The sequence below is a fragment of the Vollenhovia emeryi genome, unplaced genomic scaffold (genome assembly GCF_000949405.1).
Source record: "Vollenhovia emeryi isolate VEMERY1.0 unplaced genomic scaffold, V.emery_V1.0 DF939227.1, whole genome shotgun sequence".
Classification (NCBI taxonomy): Eukaryota; Metazoa; Arthropoda; class Insecta; order Hymenoptera; family Formicidae; genus Vollenhovia; species Vollenhovia emeryi.
Window position 1 is genome coordinate 633528 of NW_011967139.1, and position 18671 is coordinate 652198.

An 18671-nucleotide genomic window follows, 5' to 3' on the forward strand; every position below is an offset into this window, starting at 1 on the left:
ATAGTCAATGACTACGTTTCCACCGAGGGTCAGAGTCGGGCTGGAGTCTGGTCAGAATCGGATTGGGGTCAGCGTTTTTGCGGTGGAAACACCAAACCTCAATCCGATTCTGACCCGACTCCAGCCCGACTCTGACCCTCGGTGGAAACGTAGTCATTGAGAGCGTTCGCCGGTGGCCGGCGCTACGTAACCTCGTCCGACGTTCTTCCTCCGAAATCTTGGGCTGGTTATCCATAATCCGTTCTTATATTTGAGAACATCTTAAGTATATACTAGCTATTAGTGTATTTTGAACCAATCACAGGAGCCGTAGTAGTCTCTTAAGACAACACTCAAGGTGATTTTGAAATAAGAATCGGCTATGAGTACCGGCCTAAGTCCCAATCCTCCGAATCCCAAGGCCTCGATGTGATTTTGAAATAATTAAGAATCGGCTGTGAGTACCGGCCCAAGTCCCAATCTTCCGAATCCCAAGGCCTCGATGTAAGTTTGTGAACAAGGAACTTCGCTAGAATCTTTACTGAAAGCTGCTTGCAGAGATATTTCTGCTCCTTCCCGACACATCCTTCCTGTTATTATTTTCTCAACATTCCTTCGCGAGGTAGAATATTGCGTTTTTGGCAGGCCCAGAAGTTTTATAACCCAGACAGCACACATGTCTAAAAGACATCTTTAAGACGTCATTAAGTTATCTTTTAGACATGTACGTCTAAAAGGTGTCTTAAAGATATCTTTATGGCGCCTTTTAGACATATGTGTGCTGCCTGGGTAAAAATCAGCGTGGCGTCCTCGACGCTGAACGCTACGTCCGATAGTTGAGTTTTAATCTGTCTCCAGTAGCAGAGAATGCAACCCCAACTAGGTACGTCCCGATAACCGGCAGCGACGCATCGTAGAACAGGCTTTAACCTTGTACGTTTGGATGTTGAAGCAAGACGAGGCTGACGTCTGCGTCGGCTTGTCTCGCTAAATGGAAAGCACCATCGGCTGAGTAGAATTCTATGCTCGTCAAATGCTACAGGAGCACTCGACCCCGACGACTCACGGCATCGACAAAGATCGGCGACATCCGCTCCTTTCAGCCGCGCGAAGGAAAAAGAAGAAGTCTCCCTCATTTTCCTTTTACAGCCGTGCTTCAATTTGAGCGCAGAAAGTACAGGTAAGGGAGAAAGAGAGAGAAAACGCGACCGCGGGGTTGGAGGAGAAGAAGGAGGAGGAGGAGGAGGAAGCGCTTTGCGCGGAAACGATCACCCAGCGGGCAGGCGTCGGGTTGCCAAGTGGAGGGGGAAAGGAGGTGCGCGAGCGCAGCGGGCGCACGCAGGCGCGGTGGGAGTGAAACCGTTCGCGGGATCGGCGGCGAAGGGATCGACTGGCTGGCTGGCTCGCTCGAAGGAAAACAGGTTCGCGGCGGTGCGTTTACGCGCGACTGACGTGTCTCGGTGCGACGTCGGGAATCTCGCGAAAAAGGGAGAAACGATCCGCCGTCGGGTGCTGCCCGGACCCCACGACCCGCGCCGCGAAAGGAGAGAGAGAGTTCCCGGAAGCGGACGATAAGCGGAGATCTGCGGGAGTGCGCGAGTGCGGGTAGCGGAGCAAGTCGCTCGCGGACGCGAGTGCTGCTCCGGAGGGGCAATCAATTTCCACGTAGCTGCTGCGTGCGTTTACGGTGTTTGTACGTGCGTGCGCGCGCGAGCGAGCCGAACGTCGCCGGAGACCGCGGCAGACTTCGGAGGTGGCGGAGCGTCCCGAGGAATCACCGTGACGACAGGAAGAACCGTCCACTGGCAGCTGCTGTCACCGAGAGACGGGCGTCGTGACGGCGGCAGCGAGGCGACGTAAACGGGACAGCCCGCGGGGAGAGGGCACGCCGAGCGCGCGTATGCTGCAAAATCTCGAGAGGACTTGGCGAATGGGGCCACGGGTACGTCGCTGAAACGAGAAAGAGGGCGAGCGAGCGAGCGAACGAGAGAGAGAGAGAGAGACCAGCGTCAGCGCGACACAACGCGATTGTTTGCGCGTGTCACCCCCCGCCTCGGCGACTCGCGATGCAATTCCGCTGCATTCGCATACAGCGATGTTGCGTGAGAACGAGCCTTATGTTTACGATAACGCGTGACGATTAACGCCGCGGCGCCTCTTTCTATAGATATAGCCTGCTCTCATTCTATAGATATACATATATATATATCTCTCTCTCTCTTTCGGCCGCGCCTGCGATACCTAAAAGCTCCGCCGAGAGGCTCGCGCCCGATCGCGATCCTCCGTTCACGCAAGTACGCGTATCGATCTACGCGCGAGTATCCGTCTCGCGGTCGCACGCGCTTTCTTTCTCTCCTACCCCTTTGTCCTCCCCCCTCCTCTCGCCCCGCTCCCCCTCCCTCTTCTCCTCCGCCGCCGCCGCCGCGGGCGTCCTCGCGCTCGTGAAATTACGCGATGACTCCTCGGCGTCGTGCGTCGTGACGGACGCGACGCGGAGACACGTCGCTCGCGTCACGAGAGATCAATTAATTTCCGTTGTGCCACCAGCAGGTTGACGTATGAATGGTGCCGGGGTCACAGGGACGCACGCCACGTACGTGAATCCACTTGACAAGATGTCAACGACCACCACCGGCGTCAGCGACTTGGTCGCGGATCTCCCCAAGGAGGGGACGCCGATCTTCCTGCAGACCCGCGCGGCTCAGGTCATCGCCGGTGTGTTCGTGTCCGTGGCGCTTTTCCTCACCTGCCAACAGGTAACAGGGGGGGAGGGAAGGAAACCAAAACACCGTCGAGAGACTGGCGGAAACGACTATCGACGCACGCACGGTGGTCACGATTGCACCCTCTGTTCCTTCGCAGATCTATCAGCACCTGAGGTGGTACACGAATCCCACGGAGCAGAGATGGATAGTGCGGATCCTGTTTATCGTGCCCATCTACGCCATCTACTCCTGGATCTCGCTGCTGTTCTTCAACAGCGAGAGCTACTACGTTTACTTCTTTACGGTGCGGGACTGTTACGAGGCGTTTGTTATATATAACTTTCTGTCGCTGTGCTACGAGTACCTAGGCGGTGAGGGTAACATCATGTCCGAGATCAGGGGCAAGCCGATACGCTCCAGCTGCCTGTACGGCACCTGCTGCCTGGTCGGCAAGACCTACACCATCGGCTTCCTGCGATTCTGCAAGCAGGCCACCTTGCAGTTCTGCCTGGTTAAACCGGTGATGGCGTTCGTCATCATATTTCTGCAAGCCTTCGGCCACTACAGAGACGGCGATTGGTCACCGGACGGCGGCTACATTTACATTACGATCATTTACAATATTAGTGTCTCGCTTGCGCTTTACGGGCTGTTTCTGTTTTACTTCGCCACGAGAGATCTGCTGACGCCGTTTGAGCCCGTGCTCAAGTTTTGTACAGTGAAGAGCGTCATCTTTCTGTCGTTCTGGCAAGGTAACGTCCGCAATTACCACTTTTGCACAAGCGCGTCGGGCACAGATGACAACGAATACCTCTTTTTTTTTTTCCTACGCAGGGGTTCTGCTGGCCATCCTGGAGAAGGCGAATGTCATTTCGCCCGTTATAAACAGCCTGGGCCAATCGACGAGCGCCGGCACGGTCTCCGCCGGCTACCAAAATTTCCTCATTTGCATCGAGATGTTGTTCGCCGCTATAGCTTTACGTTACGCGTTCCCGTACCAAGTATACGCAGCTGGCTGTGTTACTGACTCCAGAGGTAGAAGTGTGACGATGCAAAGTATCAGCAGCAGCCTGAAGGTACGTATGACGCGTTTCTCAATTCTGCACGGGCTATCTTCGTGGTTAATTTGATACGCTCAATACTCTATTCGCCGATGGCATTTTGTAGGAAACGATGAATCCAAAAGACATTATGACCGATGCCATCCATAATTTCCATCCACAGTACCAGCAGTACACGCAGTATAGCGCAGGTACGCATCCACCTTCGTACTATGATTTTTTCAGTTTCTCGTACGCCTTGCTATATAATTATTTATTAGTACATGTATTTTTTATAATTTTTCATATTTTACAAATTGCCCAATCTTCATACAGCATGGCATAGTATGCGATAAACGACTCGTCTCATCTACTCAACGTTTTTGTATGTGTCGTCTCGTACAGAAATTACCTTTTTTTTCCTCGTGCATTCATAAGAAAATGTCACGTTAAAATAAGGCTGTGAATGTTCTAATTATAGAGCAAGATTATCCGACACGTAATGCCAATAACGTCAATAATAGTTACACAAGATACACGTTTCATTCGAGATTGCAAACGCTTCAGTTACAGGCTTTGGCGCTTTTGTATATAATTTATATCACACTCGTACTTTCTGACACTTCACTGCTGACCAGTGCAGGCACCGATATATTATTATTAATAATGTATTATTCACTCGCACGCGTGTACATAGCGAGTCTCACGCAAATTTCAAGCAAAACTTTCGAAATCACGGATAGTATAGAAGATCTGCTTTCGAGGATAGTCCACTAATATAATATTTATCGTTCTACTTGTGTGAAAGGCTAATAAATTTTCCGCAATATGTGCCGGTTTACTTAGATTCAGGCAATTACTTTGAAGGCACTTTTGTTTGCTGTTTTTCAGACGTTAATACCAACTTGCCGTACGAAAAGCTATGACACAGTGAGGCGTCACTTTTTTAATTTCAAGAAATTGGACATCGAGCTTTGCGCGCGACTTTAAATGAGGATCGAAAGATACATGAATACAGCACTATACTTTGCTTACGGAATTACACAATGCCTTAGAGATCGGTATCTGTCCGCAAGGGGTCGATATAAACGAATTTCTCCGCTGAAATTACAAAACAAGGGTTGTACTTAATATACTATCGATATATACGTATTATATGCATATAAGGCCCATATCTATTTTGCGATTAACAAGCTCTGCTGTAAGATAGAAGTTAAGCACTTAACATAAGAGGAGCATTTCTAGGAAAGAGAGAGAGAGAGAAAGAAAATGGAGAGAGTGGCGTACTCCCATAGTGTTGCTCTATAATATGTAAATGTAAAGGATATTATTAGGTATTTGGTTAATACATCATGTTTTTTTGTTTGTTTTTTTTCCTATAACATTGTGTAACAATCCACTCGATATTTTACCGCTTTTATTTTATATTCCTACCACATGGTACCATGTAGCATGCGAATATACGGTATGAAACGGCCGAGCATGTAAAGCACGTCATTATACCCTCTTTCCCAACAGTACAGCATACATTTACAGTGGCAAAATTATCACAATCCTAGCTGCTTGCGATTATTTTATTTTTTTTTTCATATTATCAATAATAATTTGCATGAATCGTTTTGTATTGCGATTACGTCGCATTAATATACATATATTTTTTTTTCTCTCTTGCACCTTTGTATTACGTGTGAGAATTCGAACTTTGTTGCTCTGATCGAGCCTCTCGAGCAGCTCGAACGATTCCGATTCTGCTGTATGGCATTTCCTTCGGAGTTTGAAATTCCGTCGAGTTGAGAGTTTGGACACCTCGGGATGAGTAAAACTTGGGGTAGAGATGCTATACAGCCTTTCTTTTTTTTATGAACGAAGGATTCCTCGTAGCGTCAGGGAACTGAGCTCGCCGGAATTATACCGGTTTCGGTTTTGCAAACGCAGAGCAAGAACGTTCGATATGTAAATGTGACATTTCGGAGAAGATTAGCTGTATCCGGTCGGACTTTACGATCGTGTTGAATTGGTGTATTTAAAAAAAAAAGAGAACTGGGCACGCGTAGGCCCTGCATTTACACGCGGCCGATTGGCCAATTTTGGCGCATTGGTATCTGGCCGATGGACACGTGTATCTCGTGTGTTTTCCTCACTGTAATGTGTAACAATGATGTAACAATTAGGGGGCCCGAAGGGACAACGTGGTATGCGAGTGTCCAGCTACGATCCGGATGATCCGCAAAACATGCCGGTACCACCACCGCAAAGGCGAAACACCTCTCACCAGCGCGTCGCCACGATTTCGCAAAATTATAACGAGAAAACGATGTTACTCAGCAGCGACGATGAATTTCAATAAGGCGCACGGACGCGCGTCGAGGAAAACGTGATCCACGCTCGGGAATCGTGTCGACAAACGTTACGTTACAACGCGAGACTTCCATGAACCTCTAGAGATCTGCTTTCGAGGGGGGAGGGGAGGGAAGATGCGAAGAGAAAAGCGATATATTATTAAGCGACTCGCGCGAAGTTTAATTAGAAGTAAGAACGTTCACGCGGACCTTAAATAAGGGGGAGGGGGGGAAGAATATTGCGCGGGGCATAAGAGTGCGTTGCGTTTCACTGTAATAGTTCCATAATGTTACATCCATGTTAATATATGTATTATGTTATAACATACGAGTAAAGAAATAGTATAGAAGATATTTATTTTACTATGCTGGCGTGTTTTTGAAGGCAGTGTTATCTGTACACCCGTGGCTCTACTACGACACTGCAAGAGGTATTACCCGCACGACTAATGCTTACTCTTCGTGGATAAGTATAATTGTATAGTACTTAATTTCACACACCCGCGCGCGCGCGCTACCGCGTCACCGCGGAGCAACAGTTCGTACACGGGCGACGATACTTGTTTACACTTTTGTATCCGTTTTTCATTTACACCGTTGCATTTAACAGACTTGACTTTTGCAATCTCGCATACCGTACTCGTAAGGAAGCCACTCGCGGAGCCACAGGGATACTTGCGTCCTTCTCTACGAGTCCTACCGCAAAGCTGTTCGTTCTCTTTGGTCTCTCGCGAAAGGCAAAAATTCGCGCACGTGTACATACCACCGTGGCTAGATTAGATCTGAAAATGCGAAGAGGTTGACGAGAGCTTTCCTCTTCGGCGGGAGCCTTTCGATATGAAAAATATATTAAAGAAAAAAAAAAGAAACGGAAGAGAGGAAGAGGATAAAATACTATATATAATTGTGTGCGCGAGAAGAGGACGATCGATCAGCATCGTGTCAGATAATGAATAAACATTTGGTATTCGGTGTCTTATGTGTACAACTGTGTATAATCCTTATATTTTTTTTAAGAAAAGCATAAGAGCCGATCGGAGCTGAACAAAGATCTATTTTATATGACAACACGTTGTGCCGAAATCTTTCGTCGCCGTTTAAGAACGAGGTGAGCGTGCAAATCTGTGAACAAATTTATTGTCCTATTACATCTCGTAATAAAGATAAGACACAACTACATGAATAGAACAATATTTATTTACAGTTAAAACATTTGTTAATAATACCTCACATATAGAAAATATACATATATATATATAGAATAATTTATATGTATATATAAATATACATATACACATACATACGTATATACATACCAATGTGTATATGTATATGTTTTAATTATATAATAATCGATGCTCTTTTTTTTCTTAAAAATATATTAGTCAACTCGGATACCGTATTATTAATTGTTAGAAAAATAATTTAGAATGTTATTAACAGCCTTTACTTTTTGGCAAAAAAAAAATAAAGATATAACATTGTACACGTTTGGATAAAACGGTTCATTTTTCTAATTGCAATAGCGAGAAAGCACCATCCCTGTTTGAATTCACCGAGGTCCTACGATCTACCAACCGATCCAGTACGACTTGTTGTTCGTCACGATCTTCTTCCAGCCGTGCCAGGGAGATTCCAGGTTTTCGCGGGAGGGTAACGTTTCCGGTAGCGCGTCACCGGTTTTCGACTGTACGCCCCTCGGTTTCGTCGACGCGCTCGCAGCCGATTGTTTCTCAGTTTCATTGTCGCCGTCGTCGTCGTCGTCGTCGTCATCATCGTCCTCTACCTCTTCTTCTTCCTCCTCCTCCTCTTCGATATCTTGATACTGCAACTCGTCGTCCATGTAAACGACCGAGTTGGTGTCCTCGTTATTCGCATACTTGTGATACTCCTCGGCGACGTCGCGCTTCGTCACTTTGCTCGTGGTCACCAGGGCGTTCTGAATGACCTCCAGGTCGTGGGCGGCCAGCGGAGACCGCGGCTTAATTATGGGTTTGAAGCCGATCGACCTGAGCCGCGCGACCCGTAGGTCGCTGTCGAACGCGTTCACCGGCACGAAGGCCGACGCTCTGTCCTGGAGAGGGTCCGCGTCGCTTCTGAGACTCGCGTCGTCTTCCGCGAGCGTGGCGGCAGCGCAGAAACGCGACGCTCGATAAACCTGGACCCCCTGATCGGCCACGTCCAACGCCGATTCCTTCAGCTTCTCCAGTTTGTCCCACTGCATCTTCAAGACGGCCCTCTGATCGTTCAACTGTCCAATCACGTAAACCTCCGGGTTGTCGGAGACGAGCCTGCACTGCGTCGTCGCGTCCGTCGTGCTGGGCTTCTCGTCCCGTTTCTGCGCCTTGCGAAAGCAGGGCAAACGCGACGACGTTTGAGCGGCGCGCTGCGCCAGGGGTATCGTCCGGGTCAGCTCCTTACGCAGACCCCTGTTGAAGGGAGTCTTGGCGTCGCCGTGGTCGGCCGTTTCGGTTTCAGCATCCTTCTTCCTGCTGCCGGCGCTGTTGTTGTTATGATTGCCGCGGGTCTCGGTGCTACCAGGATTGCTTCTGAGAGTCATTTGCTTCCCGATCGCACCGCCGATGTCCTTGCCGCTCGCGTGGACGGTACCGGTCATCCTATACTTGTCCTTGGCCTGTCTCTCCCCGGCGCGTTGACGGCTGACCTTGGTCAGTTTGCTCTTCCGCTCGAAGCTGGGCTTGCACCGCTTGTTAGGCGGATACATGACGGTGTTGAAGGTGCTGCAGCATCTCGCGTACGCGCTGTTCCTGCACCGTAGCCTCCTGTTCCGGGAGCCGCGCGTCGCCGGACCGAAATTGGCGTCTATCGACAGGTTGGCGATCTCCCTGTCTCGTTTCTTGTACTTGCTCTTCTTGATCGGCGAGCTGGGAAACTCCGGCTTCGATATCGCGCCCTTGTCGGCCCTCAGGCGGGTCTTGACGTCGTACGAGCTGCGGGTGTGGCGCGCGATGGTCTGCAGCGAGGCCTGCACGCGAAACGGCGATAAGTACTCGTTGTTCTCCTTGGACGCGCCGCCGCCCCGGACGCTCCTCCTGACGCTACGCTTCTGGTCGGCGTCGTTGCAGGACTGGCGTTCCTGCACTCCGTCCGCCTGCTTCGTCATCTTCCAAAACAATCTCTCGGACCTCGAGTATTTGCAGTACCGTCTGTTGTCCAGAGACGCGACGTTCTCCTTCACGTTGTCCGCCCCCTTGCGCTTCCTCCCGAGATTCGCCCTCGTCGGCGCGACTCGCTTCTCGCTCTTGGACTCCGGAGTCGTCTCTCTCTTCGACGCGTTCCACATCGCGCATTCCTCGACCGTCAGCCCTATCACATTCCCGATCAGCAGCTTGGACAGGGGATGATCGAGCTCCTTGTTGATCAAGTTCAGGATCTTGTCCGGCGTCAGCGAGTCCAGGGACTTGATGCTTTGCGCGCAGAACGACTCGCCCGGCGTGTCCAAGGAGTCGCGGCATTCGGAGACTCGAGGCGATATGCTACCGCGATCCGGTTTCCGTATCGACTCGTCAACGGTGTCGCTGGCGCTCGGGTTTTGCGCACCTCGGCGTTGCAGAGCGCTTCGACGTGGCTCCTTGCGCTCGGGCGTGCCACTCGCGCCGTTCTCGAGGCTGTTGAGCGACGAGGACATGGAGCGCGTCGAGTGTCTCAGCGGCCGAACGCTCTCCGACGAGGCTTCCCTACGCTTGTCCACGGACGGAGACGCGGCCGTGACGTGGCCGTTGTAGGAGACGGCCTCGCTCGGCTGAGAACAGACTCGCGCCTTGTCCGCGTCCGGCCTCTCGGCAGGCTTGCCGTGGGCGTCCTCCCTGGGTGTCAGGCGACTGCCCTCCGCGTCCAACGCCGTGCGAGCGGCGAGGTCGAGCAACCTGGCGGGCTTCTGCAGCATCGTCGAGACGCTCTTCTTCGCGTCCTGCGAGTTGTGCGACGACTCGTACAGGCCCATGCGTATCGAGATGTTTGTACTGTGGGTTTTAGTGGCCGACGCACCAAGGCACAGCAGCATCTTCTGATCAGGTACGGTAGCCGAGATCGCGCTCTCCGCGTTACTCGGCAGCTTCTTGAAGACGTGGCGCATGACGATGGAGCTCTCGGGCGCGGAGCGTCTGCTGGCGTCGATCGACGGTACCGCCTTGGCGACCGACAGGCCCTCGCAGCTGTCCCCGTGGCTGAGCTTCCACTTGCGGCTGCCGACGCTGACGTTGCCCGAGGACTTTCTCAGGTCGTACGCGCTCGGCTGACTCGATCTGGTCAACGGGCTGTGGCGCCGGGCGGCGGACAGCTCCTCCGCCTTGTCGGCTGCGCTGCGGCGCGACTCCTGGCCGGCGAGGCGCATCAACGCGAACTTGTTGTACCTGGTGCCATCCGGAGTCAAGCCGATCCAACAGCCTATGACCACGAAGAGCCCGTCGTACCTGTACCCTGTGTTAGGCGCGACACTGTTCTGCAGATTGTAGCTCCTTATCAGTCGCAGCGGTATCTGATTCTCGTAGTTGCGCAGGAACGGATCCGCGCTGGGCCGCTCGCCGCGGCACGCCTGGCCCGTGAGCGTCAGGTAATCGCCGAGGTCCACGTCCTCGTTGACGTTGGCGTGCGAGGTGCACACGGAGACGACGCCGAAGGGCCCCTCGTGCACGTCGGCGTCAAAGGGCTCGTGCATCCCGTCCCTGGAGCAGTCCATGCGTATGCCCCACCAGGACCCGAGCGGGAATCCCAGGACCGGGCCGTACCAGCATCTCGAGGCCTTGGGGGAAAACAGAAAAAAGAGACGCGCGCGAGACTGTATCATCGCTGCCTCGTCTATCGCGAGCTTCGCCGAGTCAAGGGACAAGAAGAGAAGAAGAAACGCCACTTACGCTCTTGTTGTACGACAGGCTCGATCTGTCAGAGGGCGAGTTCAGCGGGTTCGCTTCCACGGCCTGGTTCAGCTTGCCGAACAGCTTGCTCAGATCCTGCCTGACCCGGCCCTTGCCCTAGACGGAGAGAGAGAGAGAGAGAGGAGTAGAAGAAAACAGAAAACACGTGAGCCAGCCGACGCGCGGACGGCGACAGCGCGAGAACCGGAGCAGCCAGCGGGGGACGATCCCCCGGCTCGCGGGGGCGGGAGGGGGAGAGGGAGAGAGGGGGGCAGGACGATAGCCCCTGTGGCGCAATACCTGATTCTTAATTCGCGCCTCACGCAGCCTCCTCTCGTTCTCCTGAATCGTGTTGGCGCACACGGTCCTCGAGGCGCCGCCGCCCGCCCTCGCCATCTTCACGGGCGACGGGGGGGAAGGAGCACCGCGGTTTCGGGGGCGAGCCGCACGCTGGGGACGCGTTCTCTCCGCGATCGGCTCGGCACGCTCTCCATTCGGACCGCGCTCGGCCCGTCGTCGTCCCCGCGTACGCGCGCGAATGCAAATGGCCGCCGCTATCGCGCCCGTGTGCGTGTCCCCCCCCCCCCGTCGATAACCGCCTCCTCGCGCGCCCGCGATAACTTTACGATGTAAACACGCGGCGGTCGCGCGCGCAAGCTGCACCCCCTGCACTCGGCCGCGCCGTCCTCGTCTACGTCTCGCGCGCGTAGCGTCGGCCGTCTCGCTCCGAGGCGCGGCGATCGCACCCCGCGCGCGCGCGCGCGTTTGAATGTCACACCGTGAGGGATCGGCGATCGCTCGCGGGTTCAAATCGCGCGGAGATTCTCGCGCGGAACCGCGCGGCGGGTTTTTCTTTCTCCCCCGCCTGCGCGCCCCGCGTCGATCGGGGAGCGAGCGATAAACGCGCGTGGGAAACGAGACGTAACGGAGAGAGAGAGAGAGAGAGAGGGGGGGGGGGAGGGAGCGCGCGATTAAAAAGCGATTAGTGATAGATCGACGAACCTAGGCAGCGAGCGTTTCTATCGAAAGCCCCCGATCGGCGCCGACGAGGCTCGGTCTCTCTCGGCGACGCGCGCGCTTTACTTCGACCCGAGTTGAAATCGTACACCTCTCGTCCCTCCGAGAGGGAATAGTTTTGTTTGGAAAGAGACAAAGGGGCCGCGCGAGAGACGAAGGTTGGCGAAAAGTCGCGCGAGAGTAGGATCGATCTCGACGGGGCGAAGGACGCGTTTCACGCGGGCCTCGTAATTCGGCGCGAGATCGATGCCGAATCCCCCGAGAGAGTGAGAGAGAGAGAGAGAGAGAGAGGGGGGGAGAGAGTGGGAGGGAGAGAGGTTGGCAGGAAAAAGGGACGTTTTCCGGGCAGGGGCAGATGGAAACGGGGCCTTCGGGGCGAACGGAAATGGGCGGCGCGTTGGAAACGGCGGCCGAAGGAAGGCGGCCCCGGTGCGGCCCGCAGCCGCGAGATGGCGCGGTACATGCGACGCTGCTTTTGACGTTCGCATATGAGTTTTTTTTGGTTGCCTCCACTTTGAAAACGGCAGGAAGTGATTTTTCGTAGCGCGCCGCTCAGTCCACGTACGAACGATCGAGGATGTGCCGTGCGGTGTTAGCCGCGACGCGAGCCGTTCGACTAATCGGTATTTCGATTTCGAGTACGTAGTACTTGGCCCCGTAGCGAGGCGCGCACGAGGTCCCGCGATTGGCCAGTTTACGAAAACGACGATGGCTCCGTGAGGAGAGGAGAACATGGCTGCGACGCAAGCCGAGAGCCAACAAAACGATGTGAAGCTGAACGAGTCCGTGAAATGCGCACAGAAGCGTACGCAAGTCGGTGGGAATAGTGCGAGTGCTAGTGCGAAGCAGCAGCTGGATTCCGAGCCGGACGATAAAGTGTCCCGGGGCGCGGCCCAGCTGCTTAAATATGTGAATCGCGGCGGGGACACGACGGGCTACGACATGAGTCAATACCGCGAGGACATTGGCGGACACACTGCCGCCGGTGAGGTAAAATCGCCGCGCGAGGTCGGCCAGCCGGTCCAGGAGCCCGTCGGCAAGCAGGAGACGCACGACGCGCCCGGCCACCCGGGCCACCCGGGCCACCCGTACGCGCCAAACGTGATACGCGACTACCCGGACGAGTACAGCAACAACAAGTCCGGCGAGTTCGCCGCGGCCAAGTCGCTCGCCGACTACCCGCCCGGCAAGCAGCTCCCGGACTACGTCGCCAAGCACACGGACTTCCCCGCCAAGCAGCTCGACTATCATGGTAAACACTTGATGCACGACACCGAGCGGACCCACCGGGCCGAGATGGAGGAGCACTACTCCACCTCCAAGATCGAGTCGAGGCTCTACGTCGGTGCCGGCGCACCAAACTTCTCCGGCCAGCAGAGGTTCCTCTCGGGCCAGGGTATGTCCCAGACCGCCGGCCCCACGCCTACCCTCAACCAGTTGCTGCAGGCGTCCACGCCGGTCCATCGGTTTCACGGCAATTACCCGGGAATGGGGCCCGACTATCAGCAGCCGTGGCCCATGCAGAGGCCGCCGGTCGTGCCCCCGGTTTATCCCCAGTCCGGCCAGCGTCCTCCGCAGACGGTAAACCAATTCAGTTCGCATACTCCACCGTAGGTTAAGCCCGCGCCGACCAACCTGCGCCCCCGACGCTGCTCGCCGCGCGCTTTAGATCTAGCCCAACGCGACTCTAATTCCACCTTTTCCAAACCACCAGGGCTCGCCGAGATTACACACGGGGCCAGGGGCCCAGAGTTCTCCGACACCCATGCAATATCAACAGTACACCCAGCGATATTCCTCTCCTACGAGACCGCACGCGCCCTACAGTCATCATCAGGTAAAGTTGCTCGTGGCTCGCGCACGCCGACATCCAGGAGCGCAGGCCAGTTCTACATGGCGCTTCCTCTGTTTTAGCTAAACTCTTATACGACGCAAACCAGTCATCCCTCAAGCCTGTACACGGAACAAAGGGGGTGGAACCAAGGCGGTCCGCCGAATCCGCCTCCACCGCCGAGTAATCAGGTCACCCCGTCGGGTCAGTCGCCACAGCGTGCTTTGTCTCAGTCCCCGGCTCCGCCGCCTGCTGCGTCACCGCAGCCGCAGGCCACCGGCCAGTCCCAGGTGAACATTTCAGCGGCTCGATCGTCCTCCAATGTCGCCGGGACGCGTATCGGGATTTGTCGCTCTGTACAATTACTTTGCCAACGTGCACGCCGATGTCTGTGCACGCGCGAGAATCGAGTACTTGTTCCGGAAGCGGAAGGTGTAACGTGGACCTCGAGACAAGTCGCCTACTGCGAACGAACCCGCTGTAACAATTGCGTTTATTTTGTCCCAAGCTCGAGAGAATGTGTCTTGTAACGCGACACGTGCGACAACGTACGAATTGTTCGCGTCTAAATTAACGGTAGTCGAGAGTTTTTTTGACTCGTTCGAGGCGTTTGGAAGATACGTGCGTGCGATAGAATCCTAGAAACGTACGGCTTAAAGATGCATGCGTTTTACGGTGTATGTAAGGCCAAGATGATTGACGGCATTGCGTCTCTTTTTAGGCTTTCCACAATATGCAGCAGCGAGCTACAACACCAAATACTCAAGGAATTGACTCTGGGGTGAGTTTACGCATTACGTGACTAAAGCATTAGCTCCCTCCCGAAGGAGAGAGAGAGAGAGAGAGAGAGAGAGAGACACGTCGACGGCGCGCCCTTCCTCTCGGGGCTCGAACACGGAGACGTGTATGTGTGCGGGAAGCGAAGCTTAAAGTATCCGGAACGTAGCAAACAAGTTTTTGCACCGGCGATTGCATAATCCCCGTCGTGGCGGGAATGATTGTCGTGGAGGTTTCACGTGCGACTCGCTTCGATTCTGCTCTTCCGCCGCGGCGCGGAGGCTGCCACGGGCTGTCGGGAATTTCATCGAGATTCGCGCGCGTGCGCCGCCGCCGACGCCGCCGAGGGTCCCGCCGATCCTCTCCGTACCGCCCGACGAGCGTCGGGGATGGGATCGAGAGGCGAGAGTTTTCCATCTTGCGAAGCGCTACTCTGTCTCTACGGCCGCCTCGGTGGCCGCTCAAGTACTTTCCCGACGAAAAGAGCGAGCGAGAGTGAGCGAAAGGGTGGCCCCTCGCCGACCGCGCGGCGGCGAGGGGGATCAGGAGGCCAAGGAGGTGGCGGCGGAGAAGGGGAAGAAGAAGAAGGAGAAGAAGCGGGAGAAGGAAAGGGAGGATGAACAAGGAGCGGACGAGCGTGAGGGGAGGGCAGGAGCGGACCGCGCACGGCGGTGGTGGGGACGGAGAGTATACGGCTCTCCGTGGAGTTCGATTAGGGCGCGAGTTGCGCGGCCGCCGGAGCCCCAGATATTAGCGGACCTCCCCGCCGTGCTTTCCCCTCCGCTCGTGCTCCTGTCCCTCGCCCCGGGGTTACCCGTCCCCACTGCGCCGCGCGTTTACATGGGCGGGTGAGCGAAAGAACCGCGCGGGCGACACGGATAACACCGAGCGCGGACGGCGATTGGCCGAGATCGGCGGCGGCGACGGCGGCGATCGTCCCCCCCCCACTGCCGCGCGCGCCGACGACGTGACGTTTTGTATTGCGCTCGGCTATATTCGGTACGCCGGATCATGCGACTGTCACTCTGCGACACGCCATCGGGCTTCTTGCGCTCCCACGGCGGCGGCGGTTTCCCGAATCGCAATCGCGATGTACCGTTCCGCGAAACGCAACAAACTCCTCTCGCTCGCGCGAGAGAGAGCGGGATTATTATTGTAGGATCCGCGCGCGACGCCCGCCCGGCACGCCAGGCTTCCGGACGCCGTCGTTCGCGGCATCGAGCCGCGTCCCAGGGCGCTCGAGAGAGAAGGAGAGAGATAGGGGGAGAAAGAGAGAGAGAGAGACAGACGAGCGCGCGCCCCGGGATACTCACCACCGCGAGATAATATCCCGCGAGATGCGCGACGAGGGGAACAGGACAACATCGTCGGCCCCGTTGGCTCGGCGGCCACCAGGGCGGATCTTTAACCGCGCGAATCGTTCGCGGAGTACATGCGCTCTCGGCGCCGTCGCGGCGGTGCCCGCCATGTTACTCCGGCGCGCGGCGGCCGCCTGCGACGTTATGAAACGACGAGGAAGGAGCGCGCGAGAGGGAAACGATTCGCCTTCGCCCGCGAGCGAGATCGATCTCTCCGCGGTAACGACGGCGGAATTTTCGCGCTACTCCGATTCTCGCGGCCGTGTCGTCTTCTAGGGAGGGAAAAAAAACAAAAAAAAAAGCAAACGTCGGGGTTGGGAAAAATTACGTTTCCATGGCTCCGTCGCCCTTCGACGGATTCGTCGGAGCCGTACGTGGTGAACGCGCGTCCTGAGAATATAGGCGGAAGAGAGAGAGAGAGAGCCCGCCGAGAAATAATATCCCGGGGAAAAACCCGCGATGGCGCGTAAACGGCCGTAAACGGCAGAGACTTTATGCACGGTCACGGTGCGCGGTGTACGGTCAATAAAACGTCGATGTATCGGCAGCGGTGAGAGACCGGGAGCGGGTCGGGACTCTGCGCGACTCGCCGCGCGCGGTCTCGGGCCGCGCGCAGAAACGACGCGAGCGAGACGCGGGTAGCAGACGATCCAATGTATAAAAGCACGGCTGATGGGAACACATGGGTATTCGGTCTGCTACAGGTGATCTCGCGCCGACCGCGACGCTCCGGGGAGTCAGCCCGGGGGTTTTACGTACGACGGGAGCCCGCCGGCCGATCCCGACCTTCTTTAACGTTCGATCTGATGTACAAGGTGGTCGCTTCTGTATCTGACGCTACGGCGAAAATGCTGAAAGCGAGTAGACTTGACTCCTTCCGCCTGTCTCCTTAAAAGAGAGAGACAGAAAGCCTCACTTTTGGCATCTTCGTTGTATCATAAGACACAGAATTGACCACCTGGGCGTCAATTCTGTATCTCACACTATAGTGAAAATGCTGAAAGCGAGTAGACTTGTTCTACTTCTGTCTCCTTAAAAGGAGACAAAGCCTCACTTTTAGCATCTTTATTAGAGAGGGTGTCTCGTTTTAAATGATCCACGCAAATGTCTCCAATAATATTCCAACACATAAAATTTAAATGGTATATTTCATCAAATTACCATATTGATATAAAAAAAAGTTTCAAATTTTAGTCGACCTCGGCTGGCCGCATTTATTGAATACGCCCTCACAACGTTTCGACCTTTGGTTTAGGTCCTTTTCAAGTGAGATCTAGGAGTAAATGTTTTACACAAAATTTACGCGAGAAGTATAAACGAAATTGTACAGCATCACGGAAAGATTGTCGGCCTACCTTGTTACGGAGTTTGTCAAATGAAATTACAGCGACAATTTGGCGAGCGGTGCTCAGAAATAAGAGCCATTTCACTAACGTCCGGAGTCGATGATTGTAAGACAAAGACTGATTAGTTATTTTCATATTCAGAGGTCGGGTAACAAACATGCACGTATAAGAAAAACACACCAAGTCAATCAGAGATGTTTTCAGACCAAGCTAATAATTTTGTCATATATCGGATTAAAATTGTTCGTGTCATAAAATTTACATGCACAAAAATTTGCACTAATTGGAGCATTGTTGCAACAGCGTATTCCTGAGACTAAATCAAGTAAAAAAAGTCCCGTACTACGTTTTCCTCCGACAAACAGTTATCGAGATATCATAAGCTAAACATTGAAAAAGTTATAAATTTTCTCTTGGATATCTCAGAAGGTATTAGACAAATCAAAAAGTGTTTCAGACAAAAGTTGTTCATATTAATTAGTAGAATAAGATAGTACAATAAACAATAGGGGGTTTCGTTTAAAATATTGAAGGTGACCTTTACGTGACCTTCAAATGACTATTCAAGGTCAAGTCAATGGTACCACCTTATGTCCCCCTTCGAATGAAACAACTTTTGTTTGAAAAGTTTTTCCGTATCTTTCATATTTTTGGAGATATTTGCCTGGATCATTTAAAATGAGACACCCTGTATTATAAGATACAGAATTGACCCCAAGGGTTAGAAGGAAATCAATTTTGAAATTTAAGCGACGCGAGCTGCATTTCACTAGTAAAATGTATGGTAAAAATTCAGAGGACTCTCACGAAGTTCCTCAAAACGCCACGTTGTCTCGCGATTACGATCAGGATAAGTGTTAAGGGAAAATTCTCTTCGTGTTATCAATGCACTTATTCGATTGGGGAGAGAGAGAGAGAGTTGCGGAACGATTTCTAATGTTTCTAAGATTTATTAGTATTCCAGCGCCGACAGGATCCAATTACGCGTGGTCATGTTTCGCGTACGCTTTGAACTCGTCCTTCCCCGCGACGCGGAGACGGAGGGGGCCCCGGGGCTTCGGCCGCCGATCGAGAGACAGGAGTCGCGGACAATCTCGCCGAAATCGTCGCGCTTTTTCCACGACCGGCCCGATATCCGACCTCCCGCTCTTTTTCTCTCTCTCTCTCTCTCTCTCTCGCTCTCGATAAATAGATGGAGTTGAATGAACCTCGGATTCAGTTATTGTCGCAGCCAACGGGATAATAACATTACGCCGACCGACAGATAAAAATAATGTTACGTAACCGGAGCGATTTCGCGCGCTCTCCCGAGAACGCGGGCGAATGTGTGCCGCCGCCACCCCCCCTCCCCCCCCCCATCTTTCCCCTGCCGNGTTATTTAGTTTTTCATGNCGCACGTCTCGGC

General features: G+C 53.9%; 3 protein-coding genes across 6 annotated transcripts in view; 2 read left to right on the plus strand and 1 right to left on the minus strand.

Moving 5' to 3' along the window:
- Positions 1-1409: 1409 nt before the first annotated feature.
- On the plus strand, positions 1410-7240 carry LOC105560599 (transmembrane protein 184B). 2 transcript variants are annotated; one of them, XM_012009842.1, is made up of 6 exons: positions 1410-1921; positions 2527-2735; positions 2842-3436; positions 3519-3760; positions 3852-3936; positions 5896-7240. In XM_012009842.1, the coding sequence occupies exons 2-6, from the start codon at positions 2538-2540 to the stop codon at positions 6069-6071; spliced, it is 1296 nt and encodes a 431-aa protein (XP_011865232.1). In that variant the 5' UTR covers positions 1410-1921; positions 2527-2537; the 3' UTR covers positions 6072-7240. The 2 variants fall into 2 exon arrangements, with proteins under 2 accessions (XP_011865232.1, XP_011865233.1); XM_012009843.1 differs by lacking the exon at positions 5896-7240 and adding an exon at positions 4616-5759 and having other exon boundaries at positions 1412-1921.
- Positions 7241-7427: 187 nt separating this feature from the next.
- On the minus strand, positions 7428-11497 carry LOC105560600. The gene is made up of 3 exons (XM_012009844.1): positions 11238-11497; positions 10938-11054; positions 7428-10825 (listed from the first exon to the last, which is right to left on the minus strand). Exons 1-3 carry the CDS (start codon positions 11331-11333, stop codon positions 7634-7636), a joined length of 3405 nt encoding a protein of 1134 aa, XP_011865234.1. The 5' UTR covers positions 11334-11497; the 3' UTR covers positions 7428-7633.
- Positions 11498-12312: 815 nt separating this feature from the next.
- Positions 12313-18671, plus strand: part of LOC105560602 (trithorax group protein osa) — a 24159-nt gene continuing 17800 nt past the window's right edge. For 2 of the 3 annotated variants that reach the window (XM_012009848.1, XM_012009849.1), the window contains exons 1-4: positions 12314-13535; positions 13669-13791; positions 13869-14075; positions 14507-14566. In XM_012009848.1, the coding sequence (XP_011865238.1) occupies positions 12687-13535; positions 13669-13791; positions 13869-14075; positions 14507-14566 (1239 nt within the window). In that variant the 5' untranslated portion in view covers positions 12314-12686. Of the gene's footprint in view, positions 13536-13668; positions 13792-13868; positions 14076-14506; positions 14567-18671 lie in introns of all 3 variants that reach the window. The other variant, XM_012009847.1, reaches the window with a different exon arrangement.